General features: G+C 44.5%; 2 protein-coding genes across 9 annotated transcripts in view; one reads left to right on the top strand and one right to left on the bottom strand.

Annotated features, from left to right (window-relative positions):
- Positions 1-27,652, top strand: part of LOC142160094 (uncharacterized) — a 341,050-nt gene that overhangs the window by 180,860 nt on the left and 132,538 nt on the right. The window lies entirely within an intron of this gene.
- The window catches only part of LOC142160075 (uncharacterized), a 282,721-nt gene continuing 256,166 nt past the window's right edge, over positions 1,098-27,652 (bottom strand). For all 4 annotated transcript variants that reach the window (XM_075214978.1, XM_075214980.1, XM_075214981.1 and 1 more), the window contains one exon: positions 1,098-3,893. In XM_075214978.1, coding sequence (XP_075071079.1) covers positions 2,203-3,893 — 1,691 coding nt within the window. In that variant the 3' untranslated portion in view covers positions 1,098-2,202. The remainder of the gene's footprint in view (positions 3,894-27,652) is intronic.

The following is a 27,652-nucleotide window of genomic DNA, read 5'->3' as shown; positions in this document are numbered from 1 at the left end:
ATATGGAATCCATGTATCGGTAAGATTCCAACCAGAGAATTGCTGAATCCACTGTAGGTAATTTACCATCTTGAAAATATATTGCACCAGAGAGCATTTTTATACACAAACACGCCTAATTATTGGACTAGGCCCTATATAGCCTCATTCCACTTGTGGGAGCACATGGAGAAAAGAGCAAAAACTCTGCATCACAATCCTAATATTTTATGACACCCTCATCATAAATATAAATGTTTCCTTTATTTTCTTCAAAAATACTGGTCATTCAAACCCCATTTGTCTTAAATCATTAGTGAGGGCCAACTGGGAATGTATTCACTACGCGCCACACTTCTGTCATGTGTATTTATGTCCCTATAAATACAGGTTGAGGCTTGATCTTTGCTACCTGTAGGTTTGTGTATAACTCATGTCCTTTTGCAGGATGAAGTAGGCGATGGATCCACTCCAACAAACACCCTGGGCTCTCCTACAAACGCACACTTCACCTGTTGAATCTCAGTTAAACATCTCGCCCTGCAAAACAAAATCTAATTTTCACAAGTGGTTACAAAACAAGTCTGGATCCACTTAGCTCCTCCCATTAGGAGCAGAGTTTTGCACTCCCGCAGAAGCATGTCCCTGTATAAATGGGTGGGTCACAAAATTGAATATGCACTGAGGACCCACATTTTTAAAGCTTTATAAATGATCCTCAGTAAGTAGTAACATGTGACAGAATTATATAATCCATGTCACAACTTCCATTACGGAGTGTGAACAAACTTAATGTAATATTGCCCCAGAACCCATATTACATCTCTGGCTCATTTCCCTGTATAACAACAATTTGGTCTTGTTATTACTGTGGGAAGTGATGTCAAAACTGCAATAAGTTCCATGCATGGGTGATCTGTTCCAGTCTTATGTTGATGACATACATTCTTTGATTTGGCCTCCAATGTCAAAGTAGTATACAATTTGGAAATATATGTATGAATATTTTTATAATTTGCATTTATAAAATAAATACCTTTTACAATATTTGGAATATTACTGCAACCCTTATTAAAAGGTAAATTAATGGATTGTACGATCCAAAACAATGTGGTTCCAAAGCATAAAAGGATTTATTCACAAAGTAAATTCAAAAGTACCACCAATAGTACGAATGTGCGGCTAGTACATAAATCATCAGCTTCAATCCAGAATACCTACAGTACATTGTACACAGTGCGTTTTTATACAATGTACACAAAGATAACAGTAAGGTCATAGGTAATTGGTCAAAGGGTCAGGACCTCTCAAGAACTCGACATCCCATAGGTAGCAAAGTCTCTGTGTCCTTAGGAATTCTAGGAGTGCCATCTGTAATCTGTGTTCATGCCTTCAGTCTCCCTCCACTGAAGTGCTCAAACATACTTGTAAATTATGCACTTCACTACTGTGTTACCGACTAATATTAAATTAACTTAACTAAACATCGTAACAAAGCAACATAATGCTAACTTGTTGCAATATTACCGTCTGTGACCGCTACATATAATAATATACATCATCATCATTTATTTATATAGCGCCACTCGAAACGCTATACAGAGAACTCATTCACATCAGTCCCTGCCCCATTGGAGCTTACAGTCTAAATTCCCTAACACAGAGAAAGAGAGAAAGAGAGACTAGAGTAAATATTTTGATAGCATCCATTTAACTTACTAGTATGTTTTTGGAGTGTCGGAGGAAACCGGAGTACTCGCAGGAAACCCAAACACGGAGAGAACATACAAACTCCACACAGATAAAGCCATGGTTGGGAATTGAACTCATGAACGCAGTAGTGTGAAGCAGAAGTGCTAACCACTAAGCCATACACATCCTCATTGTTCATCATATTTTTAACTTTAACATCCTGTTTCAGGTTTATCAGGTGAGGGAAATAGCTTTTCTCCTCTGTTTATGTCCTTCTGAATTTAACAAATGTGTAAAAAGAGCTAATTTGCATGCAAAATATTTCTAACACCTATCAAAAAATGGAAACTGTTTTTCATGTGTTGAGTTCTCACATGTTTAAGATTTTTTTTTATGTATAAAACAATTTCCACAATCAGAACATGTAATGGTATCTCACCTATGTGAGTTATCTGATAATCAACAAGACCTGATTTCTGTATCAAACATTTGCCAATCTCAGAACATGGAATTGGTTCTCATCTATGTGATTTATCTCATGTTTAATGAGATCGGATTTACATGTAAAACATTTCCCACATGAAAACGGCTGCTTCTCTGATGTTGAACAAGACTAGATTTTTGTGTAAAACATTTACCACACTCAGAGCATGGAAATGGTCTCTCACCTGTGTGAATTCTCTGATGCTTAACAAGACTAGATTTATGTGTAAAACATTTCCCACACTCAGAGCATGGAAATGGTCTCTCACCTGTGTGAGTTCTCTGATGTTCAACAAGAGCTGATTTCTGTGTAAAGCCTGACCCACACTCAGAACATGGAAATGGTTTCTCACCTGTGTGAGTTCTCTGATGTTTAAGAAGAATTGCTCTCCGTGTAAAACATTTACCACACTCAGGACATGGAAATGGTCTCTCACCAGTGTGATTTGTCTGATGTCTAACGAGACCTAATTTGTATGTAAAACATTTCCCACATTCAGAGCATGGAAATGGTCTCTCACCTGTGTGAGTTCTCTTATGTTTAACAAGATCTGAATTCTGTGTAAAACATTTTCCACACTCAGAACATGGGAATGGTTTCTCACCAGAGTGAGTTTTCTGATGGCCAACAATACTTGTTCTATCAGCAAAACATTTCCCACACTCAGAACACTGAAATGGTCTCTCACCTGTGTGAGTTCTCTGATGTTTAACAAGACTATATTTATGTGAAAAACACTTTCCACACTCAGAGCACGGAAATGGTCTCTCACCTGTGTGAGTTCTCTGATGTTTATCAAGCTCTGATATCTGTTTAAAACATTTCCCACACTCAGAACATGGAAAGGGTTTCTCACCTGTGTGAATTCTGTGATGTTTAACAAGATATGCTTTCTGTGTAAAACATTTCCCGCACTCAGAACATGAAAAAGGTTTCTCACCTGTGTGAGTTCTCTGATGTCTAACAAGACATGCTTTCTGTGAAAAACATTTTGCACACTCAGGACATGGAAATGGTTGCTCACCGTGGTGATTTATCTGATGTCTAACAAGACCTAATTTATCTTTAAAACATTTTTCACACTTAGAGCATGGAATTGGTTTCTCACCTGTGTGAGTTCTCTGATGTTCAACAAGATCTGATTTTTGTATAAAACATTTCCCACACTCAGAACATCGGAATAGCTTCTCCCCAGAGTGAATTTTCTGATGTCTAACAACAGCTGATTTCTCTGTAAAACTTTTCCCACACTCAGAACATGGGAATGGTTTCTCTCCTGTGTGAATTCTCTGATGTTTAACAAGACTAGATTTGTGCGTAAAACATTTCCCACACTCAGAGCATGAAAATGGTTTCTCTCCCGTGTGCGTTCTCTGATGTCCAACAAGATCTGATTTCTGTGTAAAACATTTCCCACATTCAGAACATGGGAATGGTTTCTCTCCTGTGTGAGTTCTCTGATGCCTAATAAACATTGACTGATGTATAAAACTTTTACCACATTTACAACAGGGAAAGACTGTATTACCTGTATGAGCTGTACTATGTGTAACAATATCCGAGTTATCAAGAGAACATCCCTCATGATTAGAGGAATCAAATGATATATCTGCACTGTGAAGTACTGGATGTATATTTAGGGTAATGGGGTTTTCTTGTATGATGTTATCTTTTATTTTAGAATCTGGAGACAAAATGAGATATCCCTCGGAGATATTCCTGCTTTTGCGTCCATCTGCTGGAAATAAAGGTACATAAATAGAAGTCTTGTTTGGACAATGAGGAACAAATTGTTATACCACTATAAGTTTAAGATGTTAAGTTGTTAATTCCAATTTTCAAACTATGTACACTTTATCACAATTATAAATGTACAAAATGATAATATAACTTTTGTTTTAGATATAAAACATTGATTTAACATAGAACACAACTGCAGTACAAAGCACACTACATAGATCCAGCACCAGTGACTTTAAAGTGGCCTAGACACATTGGACTACTAAACCCATAATGCAGACTTTGGGGGGTAACATTTCCCAAGCCAGGGACATTGTCCAAACACAATGCCTATGACGTCACTGCCGTCTCACGCAAATACAATACTGGAGTCATGGTAGCAGAGTAGACTTGGGCTAACTTCCTATAACTGCATCTCGAAGTTCTCTAGGTGGATACAAAGAAAACAGTAAAGTAGCCTCTCGATGTCCCTCTGGTCAACAGCGGCTACTAATTTAGACTGAGGTTTCGTTGTGGAAAAGCACAGAGAGGGCAGGAGAGCAGCAGGACAGAGCAGTATAGTAGGAACTAGCAACAGATTGTCGACAGCACAGAGCGGAGCATCAGGACAGAGAAGGAAAATGGAGCAGGGCCAAGATGAGCAACAATAAAAGTGGAAGATAGCCTAGGGCAGAGCAGGATACAGAGACAGGTCAGAAGATGAAGAACAACATAGTATCCAAGCACAGAGTGGAGGGAGCTACTGTGTAATGACAGGTGTGTGGTTATAGTTCTGTGTGTGCTCTTAGTGGAATCAGCTGCTATTTTGCTTTAGTATTGCAGTTTTAATATACAGGTATGGAACGCAAATGAAACATTCTGGCATTAATACACATGGAGGATCATGGTCAGTGGCGGATTCGCCATAACCCTCACCGGGAGTTTTCTTGTGAAGCCGACAGGTTAAGGGGCCGCTTAAGGCGTTTTAAAACACACTCTGATGATCTGAGTGGACCAAGCATTAGTCTCCTTTCTGCTTCTCACTTCCTATTGCTACTCATTCCGCATGGGCAGTCAGTGTATGAAGTAAGCTGCAGACACTGCTCATATCAGTGTCTGAGAGGGACAACATGAAATCCAAACCGAAGAGAGAAGGGGATAAAAGCCAAACACTGTCACACATAATCTTTGCCTGCACCGCCAGGGAATTCCAGGATCTGCCAGGTGGGAGTTATCATCTTTCCTCCTCTTTCCCTGCACACTGCAGAATGCTGTGGATGACTGATCATGGAACAGCTAAGTCTGTGGTCAGTTCTACAGGACAGGCAAGGTGTCTGCACAGATAGCAGTGTGTCGGTAGTGGAGATGTAGAAGGGGCGGGTAATATACTTAACCCCCCTATCCTTAGTCTGAGTGTGTGTAAAAGCACATACATGCTTTTATACACTGAATATTGTATTTGTTTTCTAAGATATATTGTATGCTGGATCTAAAATTACTAAAGGAAAGGGGGGAGGGTCAAAAAAACCCTTTAAATTGTGAAAAGTATAAAAATAAAAAAGATCCTTTAAACTCCTGACTACTATCTGTTCAGGACCAACCTTGTGCCAATGGGTATTTGCACACATATTGCTTATAAATGCAGGTCCCACGTCTGGATAGTAAAACAGGCATAACTTTGTAAGTGTATGTTGACTCTTCATCTCTAACACCAACTAAACCAAAATGTACCCTCTCCAGGCTTTGAACTTCATTTAAACATCTGGCCCATGTATGCAATATAATGCTTCAGTGCACCTATCCTATACATAGCTACACACCAATCTGCAACTACTAACACTAATACTATCACAGCTACCACTAGTACCAACAATCACAGCTACCACTGCTAGTAGTAACAATCACAGCTACCACCACTAATACTATCACAGCTACCACCGCTAGTACTAACAATCACAGCTACCACCACTAATACTATCACAGCTTCCACCGCTAGTAGTAACAATCACAGCTACCACCACTAGTACTAACAATCACAGCTACCACCGCTAGTACCAACAATCACAGCTACCACCGCTAGTACTAACAATCACAGCTATCACTAGTACCAACAATCACAGCTACCACCACTAATACTATCACAGCTACCACTAGTACTAACAATCACAGCTACCACCGCTAGTACTAACAATAACAGCTACCACCGCTAGTAGTAACAATCACAGCTACCACTAGTACCAACAATCACAGCTACCACCGCTAGTAGTAACAATCACAGCTACCACCGCTAGTACTAACAATCACAGCTACCACCGCTAGTAGTGACAATCACAGCTACAACTGCTAGTAGTAACAATAACAGCTACCACCGCTAGTACTAACAATCACAGCTACCACCGCTAGTACTAACAATCACAGCTACCACCGCTAGTAGTAACAATCACAGCTACCACCGCTAGTACTAACAATCACAGCTACCACCGCTAGTAGTAACAATAACAGCTACCACCGCTAGTAGTAACAATAACAGCTACCACTGCTAGTAGTAACAATCACAGCTACCACCGCTAGTAGTAACAATAACAGCTACCACCGCTAGTACTAACAATAACAGCTACCACTGCTAGTAGTAACAATCACAGCTACCACCACTAGTACTAACAATCACAGCTACCACCGCTAGTAGTAACAATCACAGCTACCACCACTAGTACTAACAATCACAGCTACCACCGCTAGTAGTAACAATCACAGCTACAACTGCTAGTAGTAACAATAACAGCTACCACCGCTAGTACTAACAATCACAGCTACCACCGCTAGTACTAACAATCACAGCTACCACCGCTAGTAGTAACAATCACAGCTACCACCGCTAGTACTAACAATCACAGCTACCACCGCTAGTAGTAACAATAACAGCTACCACCGCTAGTAGTAACAATAACAGCTACCACTGCTAGTAGTAACAATCACAGCTACCACCGCTAGTAGTAACAATAACAGCTACCACCGCTAGTACTAACAATAACTGCTACCACTGCTAGTAGTAACAATCACAGCTACCACCACTAGTACTAACAATAACAGCTACCACTGCTAGTAGTAACAATCACAGCTACCACCGCTAGTAGTAACAATAACAGCTACCACCGCTAGTACTAACAATAACAGCTACCACTGCTAGTAGTAACAATCACAGCTACCACCGCTAGTAGTAACAATAACAGCTACCACCGCTAGTACTAACAATAACAGCTACCACCGCTAGTAGTAACAATCACAGCTACCACTAGTACCAACAATCACAGCTACCACCGCTAGTAGTAACAATCACAGCTACCACCGCTAGTACCAACAATCACAGCTACCACCGCTAGTACCAACAATCACAGCTACCACCGCTAGTACCAACAATCACAGCTACCACCGCTAGTACCAACAATCACAGCTACCACCGCTAGTAGTAACAATCACAGCTACCACCGCTAGTACCAACAATCACAGCTACCACCGCTAGTACCAACAATCACAGCTACCACTGCTAGTAGTAACAATCACAGCTACCACCGCTAGTAGTAACAATCACAGCTACCACCGCTAGTACCAACAATCACAGCTACCACCACTAGTACTAACAATCACAGCTATCACCGCTAGTACTAATAATAACAGCTACCACCGATAGTTGTAACAATCACAGCTACCACCGCTAGTACTAACAATCACTGCTACCACCGCTAGTAGTAACAATCACAGCTACCACCACTAGTACTAACAATCACAGCTACCACCGCTAGTACTAACAATCACAGCTACCACCGCTAGTACCAACAATCACAGCTACCACCGCTAGTACTAACAATCACAGCTACCACCGCTAGTACTAACAATAAAAGCTACCACCGCTAGTACTAACAATCACAGCTACCACCGCTAGTACCAACAATCACAGCTACCACTGCTAGTAGTAACAATCACAGCTACCACCGCTAGTACCAACAATCACAGCTACCACCGCTAGTACCAACAATCACAGCTACCACCGCTAGTACTAACAATCACAGCTACCACTGCTAGTACTAACAATAAAAGCTACCACCGCTAGTAGTAACAATCACAGCTACCACCGCTAGTACCAACAATCACAGCTACCACCGCTAGTACCAACAATCACAGCTACCACCGCTAGTACCAACAATCACAGCTACCACCGCTAGTACCAACAATCACAGCTACCACCGCTAGTAGTAACAATCACAGCTACCACCGCTAGTACCAACAATCACAGCTACCACCGCTAGTACCAACAATCACAGCTACCACTGCTAGTAGTAACAATCACAGCTACCACCGCTAGTAGTAACAATCACAGCTACCACCGCTAGTACCAACAATCACAGCTACCACCACTAGTACTAACAATCACAGCTATCACCGCTAGTACTAATAATAACAGCTACCACCGATAGTTGTAACAATCACAGCTACCACCGCTAGTACTAACAATCACTGCTACCACCGCTAGTAGTAACAATCACAGCTACCACCACTAGTACTAACAATCACAGCTACCACCGCTAGTACTAACAATCACAGCTACCACCGCTAGTACCAACAATCACAGCTACCACCGCTAGTACTAACAATCACAGCTACCACCGCTAGTACTAACAATAAAAGCTACCACCGCTAGTACTAACAATCACAGCTACCACCGCTAGTACCAACAATCACAGCTACCACTGCTAGTAGTAACAATCACAGCTACCACCGCTAGTACCAACAATCACAGCTACCACCGCTAGTACCAACAATCACAGCTACCACCGCTAGTACTAACAATCACAGCTACCACTGCTAGTACTAACAATAAAAGCTACCACCGCTAGTACTAACAATCACAGCTACCACCGCTAGTACTAACAATCACAGCTACCACCGCTAGTACCAACAATCACAGCTACCACCGCTAGTACTATCACAGCTAACACTAGTACCAACAATCACAGCTACCACCGCTAGTACTAACAATAACAGCTACCACCGCTAGTAGTAACAATCACAGCTACCACTATTACCAACAATCACAGCTACCACCGCTAGTAGTAACAATCACAGCTACCACCGCTAGTACTAACAATCACAGCTACCACCACTAGTACCAACAATACCAGCTACCACCGCTAGTAGTAACAATCACAGCTACCACCGCTAGTACCAACAATCACAGCTACCACCGCTAGTAGTAACAATCACAGCTACCACCGCTAGTACCAACAATCACAGCTACCACCGCTAGTAGTAACAATCACAGCTACCACCGCTAGTAGTAACAATCACAGCTACCACCGCTAGTACTAACAATCACAGCTACCACCACTAGTACCAACAATCACAGCTACCACCGCTAGTAGTAACAATCACAGCTACCACCGCTAGTACCAACAATCACAGCTACCACCGCTAGTAGTAACAATCACAGCTACCACCGCTAGTACCAACAATCACAGCTACCACTAGTACCAACAATCACAGCTACCACCACTAATACTATCACAGCTACCACTAGTACCAACAATCACAGCTACCACCGCTAGTACTAACAATAACAACTACCACCGCTAGTAGTAACAATCACAGCTACCACTAGTACCAACAATCACAGCTACCACCGCTAGTAGTAACAATCACAGCTACCACCGCTAGTACTAACAATCACAGCTACCACCACTAGTACCAACAATCACAGCTACCACCGCTAGTAGTAACAATCACAGCTACCACCGCTAGTAGTAACAATCACAGCTACCACCGCTAGTAGTAACAATCACAGCTACCACCGCTAGTACCAACAATCACAGCTACCACCGCTAGTACCAACAATCACAGCTACCACCGCTAGTACTAACAATCACAGCTACCACCGCTAGTACAAACAATAAAAGCTACCACCGCTAGTACTAACAATCACAGCTACCACCGCTAGTACCAACAATCACAGCTACCACCGCTAGTAGTAACAATCACAGCTACCACCACTAGTACTAACAATCACAGCTACCACCGCTAGTACTAACAATCACAGCTACCACCGCTAGTACCAACAATCACAGCTACCACTAGTACCAACAATCACAGCTACCACCACTAATACTATCACAGCTACCACTAGTACCAACAATCACAGCTACCACCGCTAGTACTAACAATAACAGCTACCACCGCTAGTAGTAACAATCACAGCTACCACTAGTACCAACAATCACAGCTACCACCGCTAGTAGTAACAATCACAGCTACCACCGCTAGTACTAACAATAACAGCTACCACCGCTAGTAGTAACAATCACAGCTACCACTAGTACCAACAATCACAGCTACCACCGCTAGTAGTAACAATCACAGCTACCACCGCTAGTACTAACAATCACAGCTACCACCACTAGTACCAACAATCACAGCTACCACCGCTAGTAGTAACAATCACAGCTACCACCGCTAGTACCAACAATCACAGCTACCACCGCTAGTAGTAACAATCACAGCTACCACCGCTAGTACCAACAATCACAGCTACCACCGCTAGTAGTAACAATAAAAGCTACCACCGCTAGTACTAACAATCACAGCTACCACCGCTAGTACCAACAATCACAGCTACCACCGCTAGTACCAACAATCACAGCTACCACCGCTAGTAGTAACAATCACAGCTACCACTAGTACCAACAATCACAGCTACCACCACTAATACTATCACAGCTACCACTAGTACCAACAATCACAGCTACCACCGCTAGTACTAACAATAACAGCTACCACCGCTAGTAGTAACAATCACAGCTACCACTATTACCAACAATCACAGCTACCACCGCTAGTAGTAACAATCACAGCTACCACCGCTAGTAGTAACAATCACAGCTACCACCGCTAGTAGTAACAATCACAGCTACCACCGCTAGTACTAACAATCACAGCTACCACCGCTAGTACCAACAATCACAGCTACCACCGCTAGTAGTAACAATCACAGCTACCACCGCTAGTACCAACAATCACAGCTACCACCGCTAGTAGTAACAATCACAGCTACCACCGCTAGTACCAACAATCACAGCTACCACTAGTACCAACAATCACAGCTACCACCACTAATACTATCACAGCTACCACTAGTACCAACAATCACAGCTACCACCGCTAGTACTAACAATAACAGCTACCACCGCTAGTAGTAACAATCACAGCTACCACTAGTACCAACAATCACAGCTACCACCGCTAGTAGTAACAATCACAGCTACCACCGCTAGTACTAACAATCACAGCTACCACCACTAGTACCAACAATCACAGCTACCACCGCTAGTAGTAACAATCACAGCTACCACCGCTAGTAGTAACAATCACAGCTACCACCGCTAGTAGTAACAATCACAGCTACCACCGCTAGTACCAACAATCACAGCTACCACCGCTAGTACTAACAATCACAGCTACCACCGCTAGTAGTAACAATCACAGCTACCACCGCTAGTAGTAACAATCACAGCTACCACCGCTAGTACCAACAATCACAGCTACCACCGCTAGTACTAACAATCACAACTACCACCGCTAGTACAAACAATAAAAGCTACCACCGCTAGTACTAACAATCACAGCTACCACCGCTAGTACCAACAATCACAGCTACCACCGCTAGTAGTAACAATCACAGCTACCACCACTAGTACTAACAATCACAGCTACCACCGCTAGTACTAACAATCACAGCTACCACCGCTAGTACCAACAATCACAGCTACCACTAGTACCAACAATCACAGCTACCACCACTAATACTATCACAGCTACCACTAGTACCAACAATCACAGCTACCACCGCTAGTACTAACAATAACAGCTACCACCGCTAGTAGTAACAATCACAGCTACCACTAGTACCAACAATCACAGCTACCACCGCTAGTAGTAACAATCACAGCTACCACCGCTAGTACTAACAATCACAGCTACCACCACTAGTACCAACAATCACAGCTACCACCGCTAGTAGTAACAATCACAGCTACCACCGCTAGTACCAACAATCACAGCTACCACCGCTAGTAGTAACAATCACAGCTACCACCGCTAGTACCAACAATCACAGCTACCACCGCTAGTAGTAACAATCACAGCTACCACCGCTAGTACCAACAATCACAGCTACCACCGCTAGTAGTAACAATCACAGCTACCACCACTAGTACCAACAATAATAGCTACCACCGCTAGTACTAACAATCACAGCTACCACCGCTAGTACCAACAATCACAGCTACCACCGCTAGTACTAACAATCACAGCTACCACCGCTAGTACAAACAATAAAAGCTACCACCGCTAGTACTAACAATCACAGCTACCACCGCTAGTACAAAGAATCACAGCTACCACCGCTACTACCAAGAATCACAGCTACCACCGCTAGTACCAACAATCACAGCTACCACCGCTAGTAGTAACAATCACAGCTACCACCACTAGTACTAACAATCACAGCTACCACCACTAGTACCAACAATCACAGCTACCACTGCTAGTAGTAACAATCACAGCTACCACCGCTAGTACCAACAATCACAGCTACCACCGCTAGTAGTAACAATCACAGCTACCACCGCTACTAGTAACAATCACAGCTACCACCGCTAGTAGTAACAATCACAGCTACCACCGCTAGTAGTAACAATCACAGCTACCACCACTAGTACCAACAATCAGAGCTACCACCGCTAGTAGTAACAATCACAGCTACCACCGCTAGTAGTAACAATCACAGCTACCACCGCTAGTACTAACAATCAGAGCTACCACCGCTAGTAGTAACAATCACAGCTACAACCACTAGTACCAACAATCACAGCTACCACCGCTAGTAGTAACAATCACAGTTACCACCGCTAGTAGTAACAATCACAGCTACCACCGCTAGTAGTAACAACCACAGCTACCACCGCTAGTAGTAACAATCACAGCTACCACCGCTAGTAGTAACAATCACAGCTACCACCGCTAGTACTAACAATCAGAGCTACCACCGCTAGTAGTAACAATCACAGCTACAACCACTAGTACCAACAATCACAGCTACCACCGCTAGTAGTAACAATCACAGTTACCACCGCTAGTAGTAACAATCACAGCTACCACCGCTAGTAGTAACAATCACAGCTACCACCGCTAGTAGTAACAATCACAGCTACAACCACTAGTACCAACAATCACAGCTACCACCGCTAGTAGTAACAATCACAGTTACCACCGCTAGTAGTAACAATCACAGCTACCACCGCTAGTAGTAACAATCACAGCTACCACCGCTAGTAGTAACAATCACAGCTACCACCACTAGTACCAACAATCACAGCTACCACCGCTAGTAGTAACAATCACAGCTACCACCGCTAGTAGTAACAATCACAGCTACCACCGCTAGTAGTAACAATCACAGCTACCACCACTAGTACCAACAATCACAGCTACCACCGCTAGTAGTAACAATCACAGCTACCACCACTAGTACCAACAATCACAGCTACCACTGCTAGTAGTAACAATCACAGCTACCACCGCTAGTAGTAACAATCACAGCTACCACCGCTAGTACTAACAATCACAGCTACCACCGCTAGTAGTAACAATCACAGCTACCACCGCTAGTACCAACAATCACAGCTACCACCGCTAGTAGTAACAATCACAGCTACCACCACTAGTACCAACAATCACAGCTACCACCGCTAGTAGTAACAATCACAGCTACCACCGCTAGTAGTAACAATCACAGCTACCACCGCTAGTACTAACAATCACAGCTACCACCGCTAGTAGTAACAATCACAGCTACCACCGCTAGTAGTAACAATCACAGCTACCACCACTAGTACCAACAACCACAGCTACCACCGCTAGTAGTAACTATCACAGCTACCACCACTAGTACCAACAATCACAGCTACCACCACTAGTACCAACAATCACAGCTACCACCGCTAGTAGTAACAATCACAGCCACCACCGCTAGTACTAACAATCACAGCTACCACCGCTAGTAGTAACAATCACAGCTACAACCACTAGTACCAACAATCACAGCTACCACCGCTAGTAGTAACAATCACAGTTACCACCGCTAGTAGTAACAATCACAGCTACCACCGCTAGTAGTAACAATCACAGCTACCACCGCTAGTAGTAACAATCACAGCTACCACCACTAGTACCAACAATCACAGCTACCACCGCTAGTAGTAACAATCACAGCTACCACCGCTAGTAGTAACAATCACAGCTACCACCACTAGTACCAACAATCACAGCTACCACCACTAGTAGTAACAATCACAGCTACCACCACTAGTACCAACAATCACAGCTACCACCGCTAGTAGTAACAATCACAGCTACCACCACTAGTACCAACAATCACAGCTACCACCGCTAGTAGTAACAATCACAGCTACCACCGCTAGTAGTAACAATCACAGCTACCACCACTAGTACCAACAATCACAGCTACCACCACTAGTAGTAACAATCACAGCTACCACCACAAGTACCAACAATCACAGCTACCACCGCTAGTAGTAACAATCACAGCTACCACCACTAGTACCAACAATCACAGCTACCACCGCTAGTAGTAACAATCACAGCTACCACCGCTAGTAGTAACAATCACAGCTACCACCGCTAGTACCAACAATCACAGCTACCACCGCTAGTAGTAACAATCACAGCTACCACCACTAGTACCAACAATCACAGCTACCACCGCTAGTAGTAACAATCACAGCTACCACCACTAGTACCAACAATCACAGCTACCACCGCTAGTAGTAACAATCACAGCTACCACCGCTAGTAGTAACAATCACAGCTACCACCGCTAGTACTAACAATCACAGCTACCACCGCTAGTAGTAACAATCACAGCTACCACCGCTAGTAGTAACAATCACAGCTACCACCACTAGTACCAACAACCACAGCTACCACCGCTAGTAGTAACAATCACAGCTACCACCACTAGTACCAACAATCACAGCTACCACCACTAGTACCAACAATCACAGCTACCACCGCTAGTAGTAACAATCACAGCCACCACCGCTAGTACTAACAATCACAGCTACCACCGCTAGTAGTAACAATCACAGCTACAACCACTAGTACCAACAATTACAGCTACCACCGCTAGTAGTAACAATCACAGCTACCACCGCTAGTAGTAACAATCACAGCTACCACCGCTAGTACTAACAATCAGAGCTACCACCGCTAGTAGTAACAATCACAGCTACAACCACTAGTACCAACAATCACAGCTACCACCGCTAGTAGTAACAATCACAGTTACCACCGCTAGTAGTAACAATCACAGCTACCACCGCTAGTAGTAACAATCACAGCTACCACCGCTAGTAGTAACAATCACAGCTACCACCGCTAGTACTAACAATCACAGCTACCACCGCTAGTAGTAACAATCACAGCTACCACCACTAGTACCAACAATCACAGCTACCACCACTAGTAGTAACAATCACAGCTACCACCACAAGTACCAACAATCACAGCTACCACCGCTAGTAGTAACAATCACAGCTACCACCACTAGTACCAACAATCACAGCTACCACCGCAAGTACCAACAATCACAGCTACCACCGCTAGTAGTAACAATCACAGCTACCACCGCTAGTACCAACAATCACAGCTACCACCGCTAGTAGTAACAATCACAGCTACCACCGCTAGTAGTAACAATCACAGCTACCACCACTAGTACCAACAATCACAGCTACCACCACTAGTAGTAACAATCACAGCTACCACCACAAGTACCAACAATCACAGCTACCACCGCTAGTAGTAACAATCACAGCTACCACCACTAGTACCAACAATCACAGCTACCACCGCTAGTAGTAACAATCACAGCTACCACCGCTAGTAGTAACAATCACAGCTACCACCGCTAGTACCAACAATCACAGCTACCACCGCTAGTAGTAACAATCACAGCTACCACCACTAGTACCAACAATCACAGCTACCACCGCTAGTAGTAACAATCACAGCTACCACCACTAGTACCAACAATCACAGCTACCACCGCTAGTAGTAACAATCACAGCTACCACCGCTAGTAGTAACAATCACAGCTACCACCGCTAGTACTAACAATCACAGCTACCACCGCTAGTAGTAACAATCACAGCTACCACCGCTAGTAGTAACAATCACAGCTACCACCAGTAGTACCAACAACCACAGCTACCACCGCTAGTAGTAACAATCACAGCTACCACCACTAGTACCAACAATCACAGCTACCACCGCTAGTAGTAACAATCACAGCCACCACCGCTAGTACTAACAATCACAGCTACCACCGCTAGTAGTAACAATCACAGCTACAACCACTAGTACCAACAATTACAGCTACCACCGCTAGTAGTAACAATCACAGCTACCACCGCTAGTAGTAACAATCACAGCTACCACCGCTAGTACTAACAATCAGAGCTACCACCGCTAGTAGTAACAATCACAGCTACAACCACTAGTACCAACAATCACAGCTACCACCGCTAGTAGTAACAATCACAGTTACCACCGCTAGTAGTAACAATCACAGCTACCACCGCTAGTAGTAACAATCACAGCTACCACCGCTAGTAGTAACAATCACAGCTACCACCACTAGTACCAACAATCACAGCTACCACCGCTAGTAGTAACAATCACAGTTACCACCGCTAGTAGTAACAATCACAGCTACCACCGCTAGTAGTAACAATCACAGCTACCACCGCTAGTAGTAACAATCACAGCTACCACCACTAGTACCAACAATCACAGCTACCACCACTAGTAGTAACAATCACAGCTACCACCACTAGTACCAACAATCACAGCTACCACCGCTAGTAGTAACAATCACAGCTACCACCACTAGTACCAACAATCACAGCTACCACCGCTAGTAGTAACAATCACAGCTACCACCACTAGTACCAACAATCACAGCTACCACCACTAGTAGTAACAATCACAGCTACCACCACAAGTACCAACAATCACAGCTACCACCGCTAGTAGTAACAATCACAGCTACCACCACTAGTACCAACAATCACAGCTACCACCGCTAGTAGTAACAATCACAGCTACCACCGCTAGTAGTAACAATCACAGCTACCACCGCTAGTACCAACAATCACAGCTACCACCGCTAGTAGTAACAATCACAGCTACCACCACTAGTACCAACAATCACAGCTACCACCGCTAGTAGTAACAATCACAGCTACCACCACTAGTACCAACAATCACAGCTACCACCGCTAGTAGTAACAATCACAGCTACCACCGCTAGTAGTAACAATCACAGCTACCACCGCTAGTACTAACAATCACAGCTACCACCGCTAGTAGTAACAATCACAGCTACCACCGCTAGTAGTAACAATCACAGCTACCACCACTAGTACCAACAACCACAGCTACCACCGCTAGTAGTAACAATCACAGCTACCACCACTAGTACCAACAATCACAGCTACCACCGCTAGTAGTAACAATCACAGCCACCACCGCTAGTACTAACAATCACAGCTACCACCGCTAGTAGTAACAATCACAGCTACAACCACTAGTACCAACAATTACAGCTACCACCGCTAGTAGTAACAATCACAGCTACCACCGCTAGTAGTAACAATCACAGCTACCACCGCTAGTACTAACAATCAGAGCTACCACCGCTAGTAGTAACAATCACAGCTACAACCACTAGTACCAACAATCACAGCTACCACCGCTAGTAGTAACAATCACAGTTACCACCGCTAGTAGTAACAATCACAGCTACCACCGCTAGTAGTAACAATCACAGCTACCACCGCTAGTAGTAACAATCACAGCTACCACCACTAGTACCAACAATCACAGCTACCACCGCTAGTAGTAACAATCAGTTACCACCGCTAGTAGTAACAATCACAGCTACCACCGCTAGTAGTAACAATCACAGCTACCACCGCTAGTAGTAACAATCACAGCTACCACCACTAGTACCAACAATCACAGCTACCACCACTAGTAGTAACAATCACAGCTACCACCACTAGTACCAACAATCACAGCTACCACCGCTAGTAGTAACAATCACAGCTACCACCACTAGTACCAACAATCACAGCTACCACCGCTAGTAGTAACAATCACAGCTACCACCGCTAGTAGTAACAATCACAGCTACCACCGCTAGTACTAACAATCACAGCTACCACCGCTAGTAGTAACAATCACAGCTACCACCGCTAGTACCAACAATCACAGCTACCACCGCTAGTAGTAACAATCACAGCTACCACCACTAGTACCAACAATCACAGCTACCACCGCTAGTAGTAACAATCACAGCTACCACCGCTAGTAGTAACAATCACAGCTACCACCGCTAGTACTAACAATCACAGCTACCACCGCTAGTAGTAACAATCACAGCTACCACCGCTAGTAGTAACAATCACAGCTACCACCACTAGTACCAACAACCACAGCTACCACCGCTAGTAGTAACAATCACAGCTACCACCACTAGTACCAACAATAATAGCTACCACCGCTAGTACTAACAATCACAGCTACCACCGCTAGTACCAACAATCACAGCTACCACCGCTAGTACTAACAATCACAGCTACCACCGCTAGTACAAACAATAAAAGCTACCACCGCTAGTACTAACAATCACAGCTACCACCGCTAGTACCAACAATCACAGCTACCACCGCTAGTACCAACAATCACAGCTACCACCGCTAGTAGTAACAATCACAGCTACCACTAGTACCAACAATCACAGCTACCACCACTAATACTATCACAGCTACCACTAGTACCAACAATCACAGCTACCACCGCTAGTAGTAACAATCACAGCTACCACCGCTAGTAGTAACAATCACAGCTACCACCGCTAGCACTAACAATCACAGCTACCACCGCTAGTAGTAACAATCACAGCTACCACCGCTAGTAGTAACAATCACAGCTACCACCACTAGTACCAACAACCACAGCTACCACCGCTAGTAGTAACAATCACAGCTACCACCACTAGTACCAACAATAATAGCTACCACCGCTAGTACTAACAATCACAGCTACCACCGCTAGTACCAACAATCACAGCTACCACCGCTAGTACTAACAATCACAGCTACCACCGCTAGTACAAACAATAAAAGCTACCACCGCTAGTACTAACAATCACAGCTACCACCGCTAGTACCAACAATCACAGCTACCACCGCTAGTACCAACAATCACAGCTACCACCGCTAGTAGTAACAATCACAGCTACCACTAGTACCAACAATCACAGCTACCACCACTAATACTATCACAGCTACCACTAGTACCAACAATCACAGCTACAACCACTAGTACCAACAATCACAGCTACCACCGCTAGTAGTAACAATCACAGTTACCACCGCTAGTAGTAACAATCACAGCTACCACCGCTAGTAGTAACAATCACAGCTACCACCGCTAGTAGTAACAATCACAGCTACCACCGCTAGTAGTAACAATCACAGCTACCACCGCTAGTAGTAACAATCACAGCTACCACCACTAGTACCAACAATCACAGCTACCACCACTAGTAGTAACAATCACAGCTACCACCACTAGTACCAACAATCACAGCTACCACCGCTAGTAGTAACAATCACAGCTACCACCACTAGTACCAACAATCACAGCTACCACCGCTAGTAGTAACAATCACAGCTACCACCGCTAGTAGTAACAATCACAGCTACCACCGCTAGTACTAACAATCACAGCTACCACCGCTAGTAGTAACAATCACAGCTACCACCGCTAGTACCAACAATCACAGCTACCACCGCTAGTAGTAACAATCACAGCTACCACCACTAGTACCAACAATCACAGCTACCACCGCTAGTAGTAACAATCACAGCTACCACCGCTAGTAGTAACAATCACAGCTACCACCGCTAGTACTAACAATCACAGCTACCACCGCTAGTAGTAACAATCACAGCTACCACCGCTAGTAGTAACAATCACAGCTACCACCACTAGTACCAACAACCACAGCTACCACCGCTAGTAGTAACAATCACAGCTACCACCACTAGTACCAACAATAATAGCTACCACCGCTAGTACTAACAATCACAGCTACCACCGCTAGTACCAACAATCACAGCTACCACCGCTAGTACTAACAATCACAGCTACCACCGCTAGTACAAACAATAAAAGCTACCACCGCTAGTACTAACAATCACAGCTACCACCGCTAGTACCAACAATCACAGCTACCACCGCTAGTACCAACAATCACAGCTACCACCGCTAGTAGTAACAATCACAGCTACCACTAGTACCAACAATCACAGCTACCACCACTAATACTATCACAGCTACCACTAGTACCAACAATCACAGCTACCACCGCTAGTACTAACAATAACAGCTACCACCGCTAGTAGTAACAATCACAGCTACCACTATTACCAACAATCACAGCTACCACCGCTAGTAGTAACAATCACAGCTACCACCGCTAGTACTAACAATCACAGCTACCACCACTAGTACCAACAATCACAGCTACCACCGCTAGTAGTAACAATCACAGCTACCACCGCTAGTACCAACAATCACAGCTACCACCGCTAGTAGTAACAATCACAGCTACCACCGCTAGTACCAACAATCACAGCTACCACCGCTAGTAGTAACAATCACAGCTACCACCGCTAGTAGTAACAATCACAGCTACCACCGCTAGTACTAACAATCACAGCTACCACCACTAGTACCAACAATCACAGCTACCACCGCTAGTAGTAACAATCACAGCTACCACCGCTAGTACCAACAATCACAGCTACCACCGCTAGTAGTAACAATCACAGCTACCACCGCTAGTACCAACAATCACAGCTACCACTAGTACCAACAATCACAGCTACCACCACTAATACTATCACAGCTACCACTAGTACCAACAATCACAGCTACCACCGCTAGTACTAACAATAACAGCTACCACCGCTAGTAGTAACAATCACAGCTACCACTAGTACCAACAATCACAGCTACCACCGCTAGTAGTAACAATCACAGCTACCACCGCTAGTACTAACAATCACAGCTACCACCACTAGTACCAACAATCACAGCTACCACCGCTAGTAGTAACAATCACAGCTACCACCGCTAGTAGTAACAATCACAGCTACCACCGCTAGTAGTAACAATCACAGCTACCACCGCTAGTACCAACAATCACAGCTACCACCGCTAGTACTAACAATCACAGCTACCACCGCTAGTAGTAACAATCACAGCTACCACCGCTAGTAGTAACAATCACAGCTACCACCGCTAGTACCAACAATCACAGCTACCACCGCTAGTACTAACAATCACAGCTACCACCGCTAGTACAAACAATAAAAGCTACCACCGCTAGTACTAACAATCACAGCTACCACCGCTAGTACCAACAATCACAGCTACCACCGCTAGTAGTAACAATCACAGCTACCACCACTAGTACTAACAATCACAGCTACCACCGCTAGTACTAACAATCACAGCTACCACCGCTAGTACCAACAATCACAGCTACCACTAGTACCAACAATCACAGCTACCACCACTAATACTATCACAGCTACCACTAGTACCAACAATCACAGCTACCACCGCTAGTACTAACAATAACAGCTACCACCGCTAGTAGTAACAATCACAGCTACCACTAGTACCAACAATCACAGCTACCACCGCTAGTAGTAACAATCACAGCTACCACCGCTAGTACTAACAATCACAGCTACCACCACTAGTACCAACAATCACAGCTACCACCGCTAGTAGTAACAATCACAGCTACCACCGCTAGTACCAACAATCACAGCTACCACCGCTAGTAGTAACAATCACAGCTACCACCGCTAGTACCAACAATCACAGCTACCACCGCTAGTAGTAACAATCACAGCTACCACCGCTAGTACCAACAATCACAGCTACCACCGCTAGTAGTAACAATCACAGCTACCACCACTAGTACCAACAATAATAGCTACCACCGCTAGTACTAACAATCACAGCTACCACCGCTAGTACCAACAATCACAGCTACCACCGCTAGTACTAACAATCACAGCTACCACCGCTAGTACAAACAATAAAAGCTACCACCGCTAGTACTAACAATCACAGCTACCACCGCTAGTACAAAGAATCACAGCTACCACTGCTAGTACCAAGAATCACAGCTACCACCGCTAGTACCAACAATCACAGCTACCACCGCTAGTAGTAACAATCACAGCTACCACCACTAGTACTAACAATCACAGCTACCACCACTAGTACCAACAATCACAGCTACCACTGCTAGTAGTAACAATCACAGCTACCACCGCTAGTACCAACAATCACAGCTACCACCGCTAGTAGTAACAATCACAGCTACCACCGCTACTAGTAACAATCACAGCTACCACCGCTAGTAGTAACAATCACAGCTACCACCGCTAGTAGTAACAATCACAGCTACCACCACTAGTACCAACAATCAGAGCTACCACAGCTAGTAGTAACAATCACAGCTACCACCGCTAGTAGTAACAATCACAGCTACCACCGCTAGTACTAACAATCAGAGCTACCACCGCTAGTAGTAACAATCACAGCTACAACCACTAGTACCAACAATCACAGCTACCACCGCTAGTAGTAACAATCACAGTTACCACCGCTAGTAGTAACAATCACAGCTACCACCGCTAGTAGTAACAATCACAGCTACCACCGCTAGTAGTAACAATCACAGCTACCACCACTAGTACCAACAATCACAGCTACCACCACTAGTAGTAACAATCACAGCTACCACCACTAGTACCAACAATCACAGCTACCACCGCTAGTAGTAACAATCACAGCTACCACCACTAGTACCAACAATCACAGCTACCACCGCTAGTAGTAACAATCACAGCTACCACCGCTAGTAGTAACAATCACAGCTACCACCGCTAGTACTAACAATCACAGCTACCACCGCTAGTAGTAACAATCACAGCTACCACCGCTAGTACCAACAATCACAGCTACCACCGCTAGTAGTAACAATCACAGCTACCACCACTAGTACCAACAATCACAGCTACCACCGCTAGTAGTAACAATCACAGCTACCACCGCTAGTAGTAACAATCACAGCTACCACCGCTAGTACTAACAATCACAGCTACCACCGCTAGTAGTAACAATCACAGCTACCACCGCTAGTAGTAACAATCACAGCTACCACCGCTAGTACTAACAATCACAGCTACCACCGCTAGTAGTAACAATCACAGCTACAACCACTAGTACCAACAATCACAGCTACCACCGCTAGTGGTAACAATCACAGTTACCACCGCTAGTAGTAACAATCACAGCTACCACCGCTAGTAGTAACAATCACAGCTACCACCGCTAGTAGTAACAATCACAGCTACCACCACTAGTACCAACAATCACAGCTACCACCGCTAGTAGTAACAATCACAGCTACCACCGCTAGTAGTAACAATCACAGCTACCACCACTAGTACCAACAATCACAGCTACCACCGCTAGTAGTAACAATCACAGCTACCACCGCTAGTAGTAACAATCACAGCTACCACCGCTAGTACCAACAATCACAGCTACCACCGCTAGTAGTAACAATCACAGCTACCACCACTAGTACCAACAATCACAGCTACCACCGCTAGTAGTAACAATCACAGCTACCACCGCTAGTAGTAACAATCACAGCTACCACCGCTAGTACTAACAATCACAGCTACCACCGCTAGTAGTAACAATCACAGCTACCACCGCTAGTAGTAACAATCACAGCTACCACCACTAGTACCAACAACCACAGCTACCACCGCTAGTAGTAACAATCACAGCTACCACCACTAGTACCAACAATCACAGCTACCACCACTAGTACCAACAATCACAGCTACCACCGCTAGTAGTAACAATCACAGCCACCACCGCTAGTACTAACAATCACAGCTACCACCGCTAGTACTAACAATCAGAGCTACCACCGCTAGTAGTAACAATCACAGCTACAACCACTAGTACCAACAATCACAGCTACCACCGCTAGTAGTAACAATCACAGTTACCACCGCTAGTAGTAACAATCACAGCTACCACCGCTAGTAGTAACAATCACAGCTACCACCGCTAGTAGTAACAATCACAGCTACCACCACTAGTACCAACAATCACAGCTACCACCGCTAGTAGTAACAATCACAGCTACCACCGCTAGTAGTAACAATCACAGCTACCACCACTAGTACCAACAATCACAGCTACCACCACTAGTAGTAACAATCACAGCTACCACCACTAGTACCAACAATCACAGCTACCACCGCTAGTAGTAACAATCACAGCTACCACCACTAGTACCAACAATCACAGCTACCACCGCTAGTAGTAACAATCACAGCTACCACCGCTAGTAGTAACAATCACAGCTACCACCGCTAGTACTAACAATCACAGCTACCACCGCTAGTAGTAACAATCACAGCTACCACCGCTAGTACCAACAATCACAGCTACCACCGCTAGTAGTAACAATCACAGCTACCACCACTAGTACCAACAATCACAGCTACCACCGCTAGTAGTAACAATCACAGCTACCACCGCTAGTAGTAACAATCACAGCTACCACCGCTAGTACTAACAATCACAGCTACCACCGCTAGTAGTAACAATCACAGCTACCACCGCTAGTAGTAACAATCACAGCTACCACCACTAGTACCAACAACCACAGCTACCACCGCTAGTAGTAACAATCACAGCTACCACCACTAGTACCAACAATCACAGCTACCACCGCTAGTAGTAACAATCACAGCCACCACCGCTAGTACTAACAATCACAGCTACCACCGCTAGTAGTAACAATCACAGCCACTACCATTAGTACTAATAATCACACCTACTACCACTAGTAATAGCACTTTTTAACAAAGTAGTAGGTGTAATGTTCCGTGTTTAATTAAGCAAGGAGAATTCTCCGAAACAGATTTTAATTTTAAAATGTATAATCTTTCAATATACTGTTCCTTATACTGTTTATCCACTCATGGACAACCACCCCTCTATTAGAATGGCCCCATATAGTAAACATGGGGAATCCCTCCTCCAGCACTGACAACTTTACTTACAGCCAGGAGCCTTATGGCAATGCTTATGTGCATGCAGCTGCTGCAGCTCCCAGTGCAGGACGGCTTAATCTATCCACTCAGTATAAGTGCTGTATATCTAAGTTACACTGTCCTTCTAGACTGAGTCAGGGCAAGGGCTTGTTGGAAACTGGGCACCTGTAACACTCCTTGCATTTGCCTATGGAAGCAATTTCAAGCATGCTCTATTCAAGATTAAATACCTACCACAGGCAGGGTGTGTTGTTGAATCATAGTATCATGCTAAGTGATATAGTCTTTACTGGCTGATAAATATATTGTTGTCCAAAATACATGTTATACATGTTATTAGAAGCTGTCTGGTGCATTAGCCCCCATACATGGAACATTTATATTAAGGAATGGCTGAGTATGCATGGATATATTTGGTATACTCAATACATTTCATAGGGTACTCTAGTGTGGGGTTGGTGGTAGTATTGCTGCAGTATGTGTTTGTGAGGGTGTTGCTGTAGTAGGTATGTGTGTGTAGGAGGGGTGGGTGGTATTGTTGGAATGTGGTGAGTATTGCTGATTGCTGTAGTGTGTGCGAATGTGGTACTGAATGTGGTGTGCTGGAGGTATGTATTGATGTAATGGGGTTACTAATAATGCAATGTTGCAGGGGTCATTAGGAGAAATAAACCTAATGATTTAATGCTGGAGCTGGCTGGGGGGAGTCAAGTGTTTATTAGTTGCTCAGTTTTTCAAGAGGTGAATAGTATCTATCCCTTTTCCAAACAGGGCCCCAACATTCCAGAATCCAGTAAGGCAGCAGATGAGCTTAAGACATCAGCAGATAGCGATAGTTGCAAGAACAGGTAGGAGAGACTGCCTGTGAACTGTTTCAATTGTAGTGGGTCTGTTTCGCACACTCAGGACTTTGTCTCGACTATAGGGAAAGACAGGAAATATGTCCGTCTACCTCCCTAACAATGCTGAGTGCATTGTTGTCAGTGTGTTTGAAGGGAAAGTAGGATGGCCTAACACTGTCTAAAGCGGTAACTACACCCCTTGTGTGCTGGTTACTTCCACATCCGGGTGCATGGTGGCACCAATAACGGTGCAACCATGCACCTCTTGTTGACTTGAACCCATTTACTGATCATTTGCTACACTTAACACATGAGGCCACTTCCATAATATTTTCCAGGACCACTCTAAATTCCCAATCCGCCTCTCATCATGGTGAATGGTGGGTCTCATCCCATTTCTCAGTGATGGAACCACAATGGTGTTGTACAATGTACTGATGTATTAGAAACATTAATATGTGAGGAGGAGACTGATCGGAATGTACTGATGTGAGGAGGAGAAAGGGAGCCTAATAGGGGCTGATGGCTCCTGATGTATGAGAATCACCAGAGAGTGTGGGGAGGAGACTGGTCAGATCTCTGGGTTGGTAGCACAATGATATGATGTGAGGAGGAGAGCAGGAGTCTAATAGGGGCTGATGGCTCCTGATGTATGAGAATCACCAGAGAGTGTGAGGAGGAGACTGGTCAGATCTCTGGGCTGGTAGCACAATGATATGATGTGAGGAGGAGAAAGGGAGCCTAATAGGGGCTGATGGCTCCTGATGTATGAGAATCACCAGAGAGTGTGGGGAGGAGACTGGTCAGATCTCTGGGTTGGTAGCACAATGATATGATGTGAGGAGGAGAGCAGGAGTCTAATAGGGGCTGATGGCTCCTGATGTATGAGAATCACCAGAGAGTGTGGGGAGGAGACTGGTCAGATCTCTGGGCTGGTAGCACAATGATATGATGTGAGGAGGAGAGCAGGAGTCTAATAGGGGCTGATGGCTCCTGATGTATGAGAATCACCAGAGTGTGAGGAGGAGACTGGTCAGATCTCTGGGCTGGTAGCACAATGATATGATGTGAGGAGGAGAGCAGGAGTCTAATAGGGGCTGATGGCTACCTACTGATGTATGAGAATCACCAGAGAGTGTGGGGAGGAGACTGGTCAGATCTCTGGGCTGGTAGCACAATGATATGAAGTGAGGAAGAGACCAGGAGTCTAATAGGGGCTGATGGCTCCTGATGTATGAGAATCACCAGAGAGTGTGAGGAGGAGACTGGTCAGATCTCTGGGCTGGTAGCACAATGATATGGTGTGAGGAGGAGAGCAGGAGTCTAATAGGGGCTGATGGCTCCTGATGTATGAGAATCACCAGAGAGTGTGAGGAGGAGACTGGTCAGATCTCTGGGCTGGTAGCACAATGATATGATGTGAGGAGGAGAGCAGGAGTCTAATAGGGGCTGATGGCTCCTGATGTATGAGAATCACCAGAGAGTGTGGGGAGGAGACTGGTCAGATCTCTGGGCTGGTAGCACAATGATATGATGTGAGGAGGAGAGCAGGAGTCTAATAGGGGCTG

The sequence above is a fragment of the Mixophyes fleayi genome, chromosome 6 (assembly GCF_038048845.1).
Source record: "Mixophyes fleayi isolate aMixFle1 chromosome 6, aMixFle1.hap1, whole genome shotgun sequence".
Classification (NCBI taxonomy): domain Eukaryota; kingdom Metazoa; phylum Chordata; class Amphibia; order Anura; family Limnodynastidae; genus Mixophyes; species Mixophyes fleayi.
This window is presented reverse-complemented; position numbering and strand designations above follow the sequence as displayed.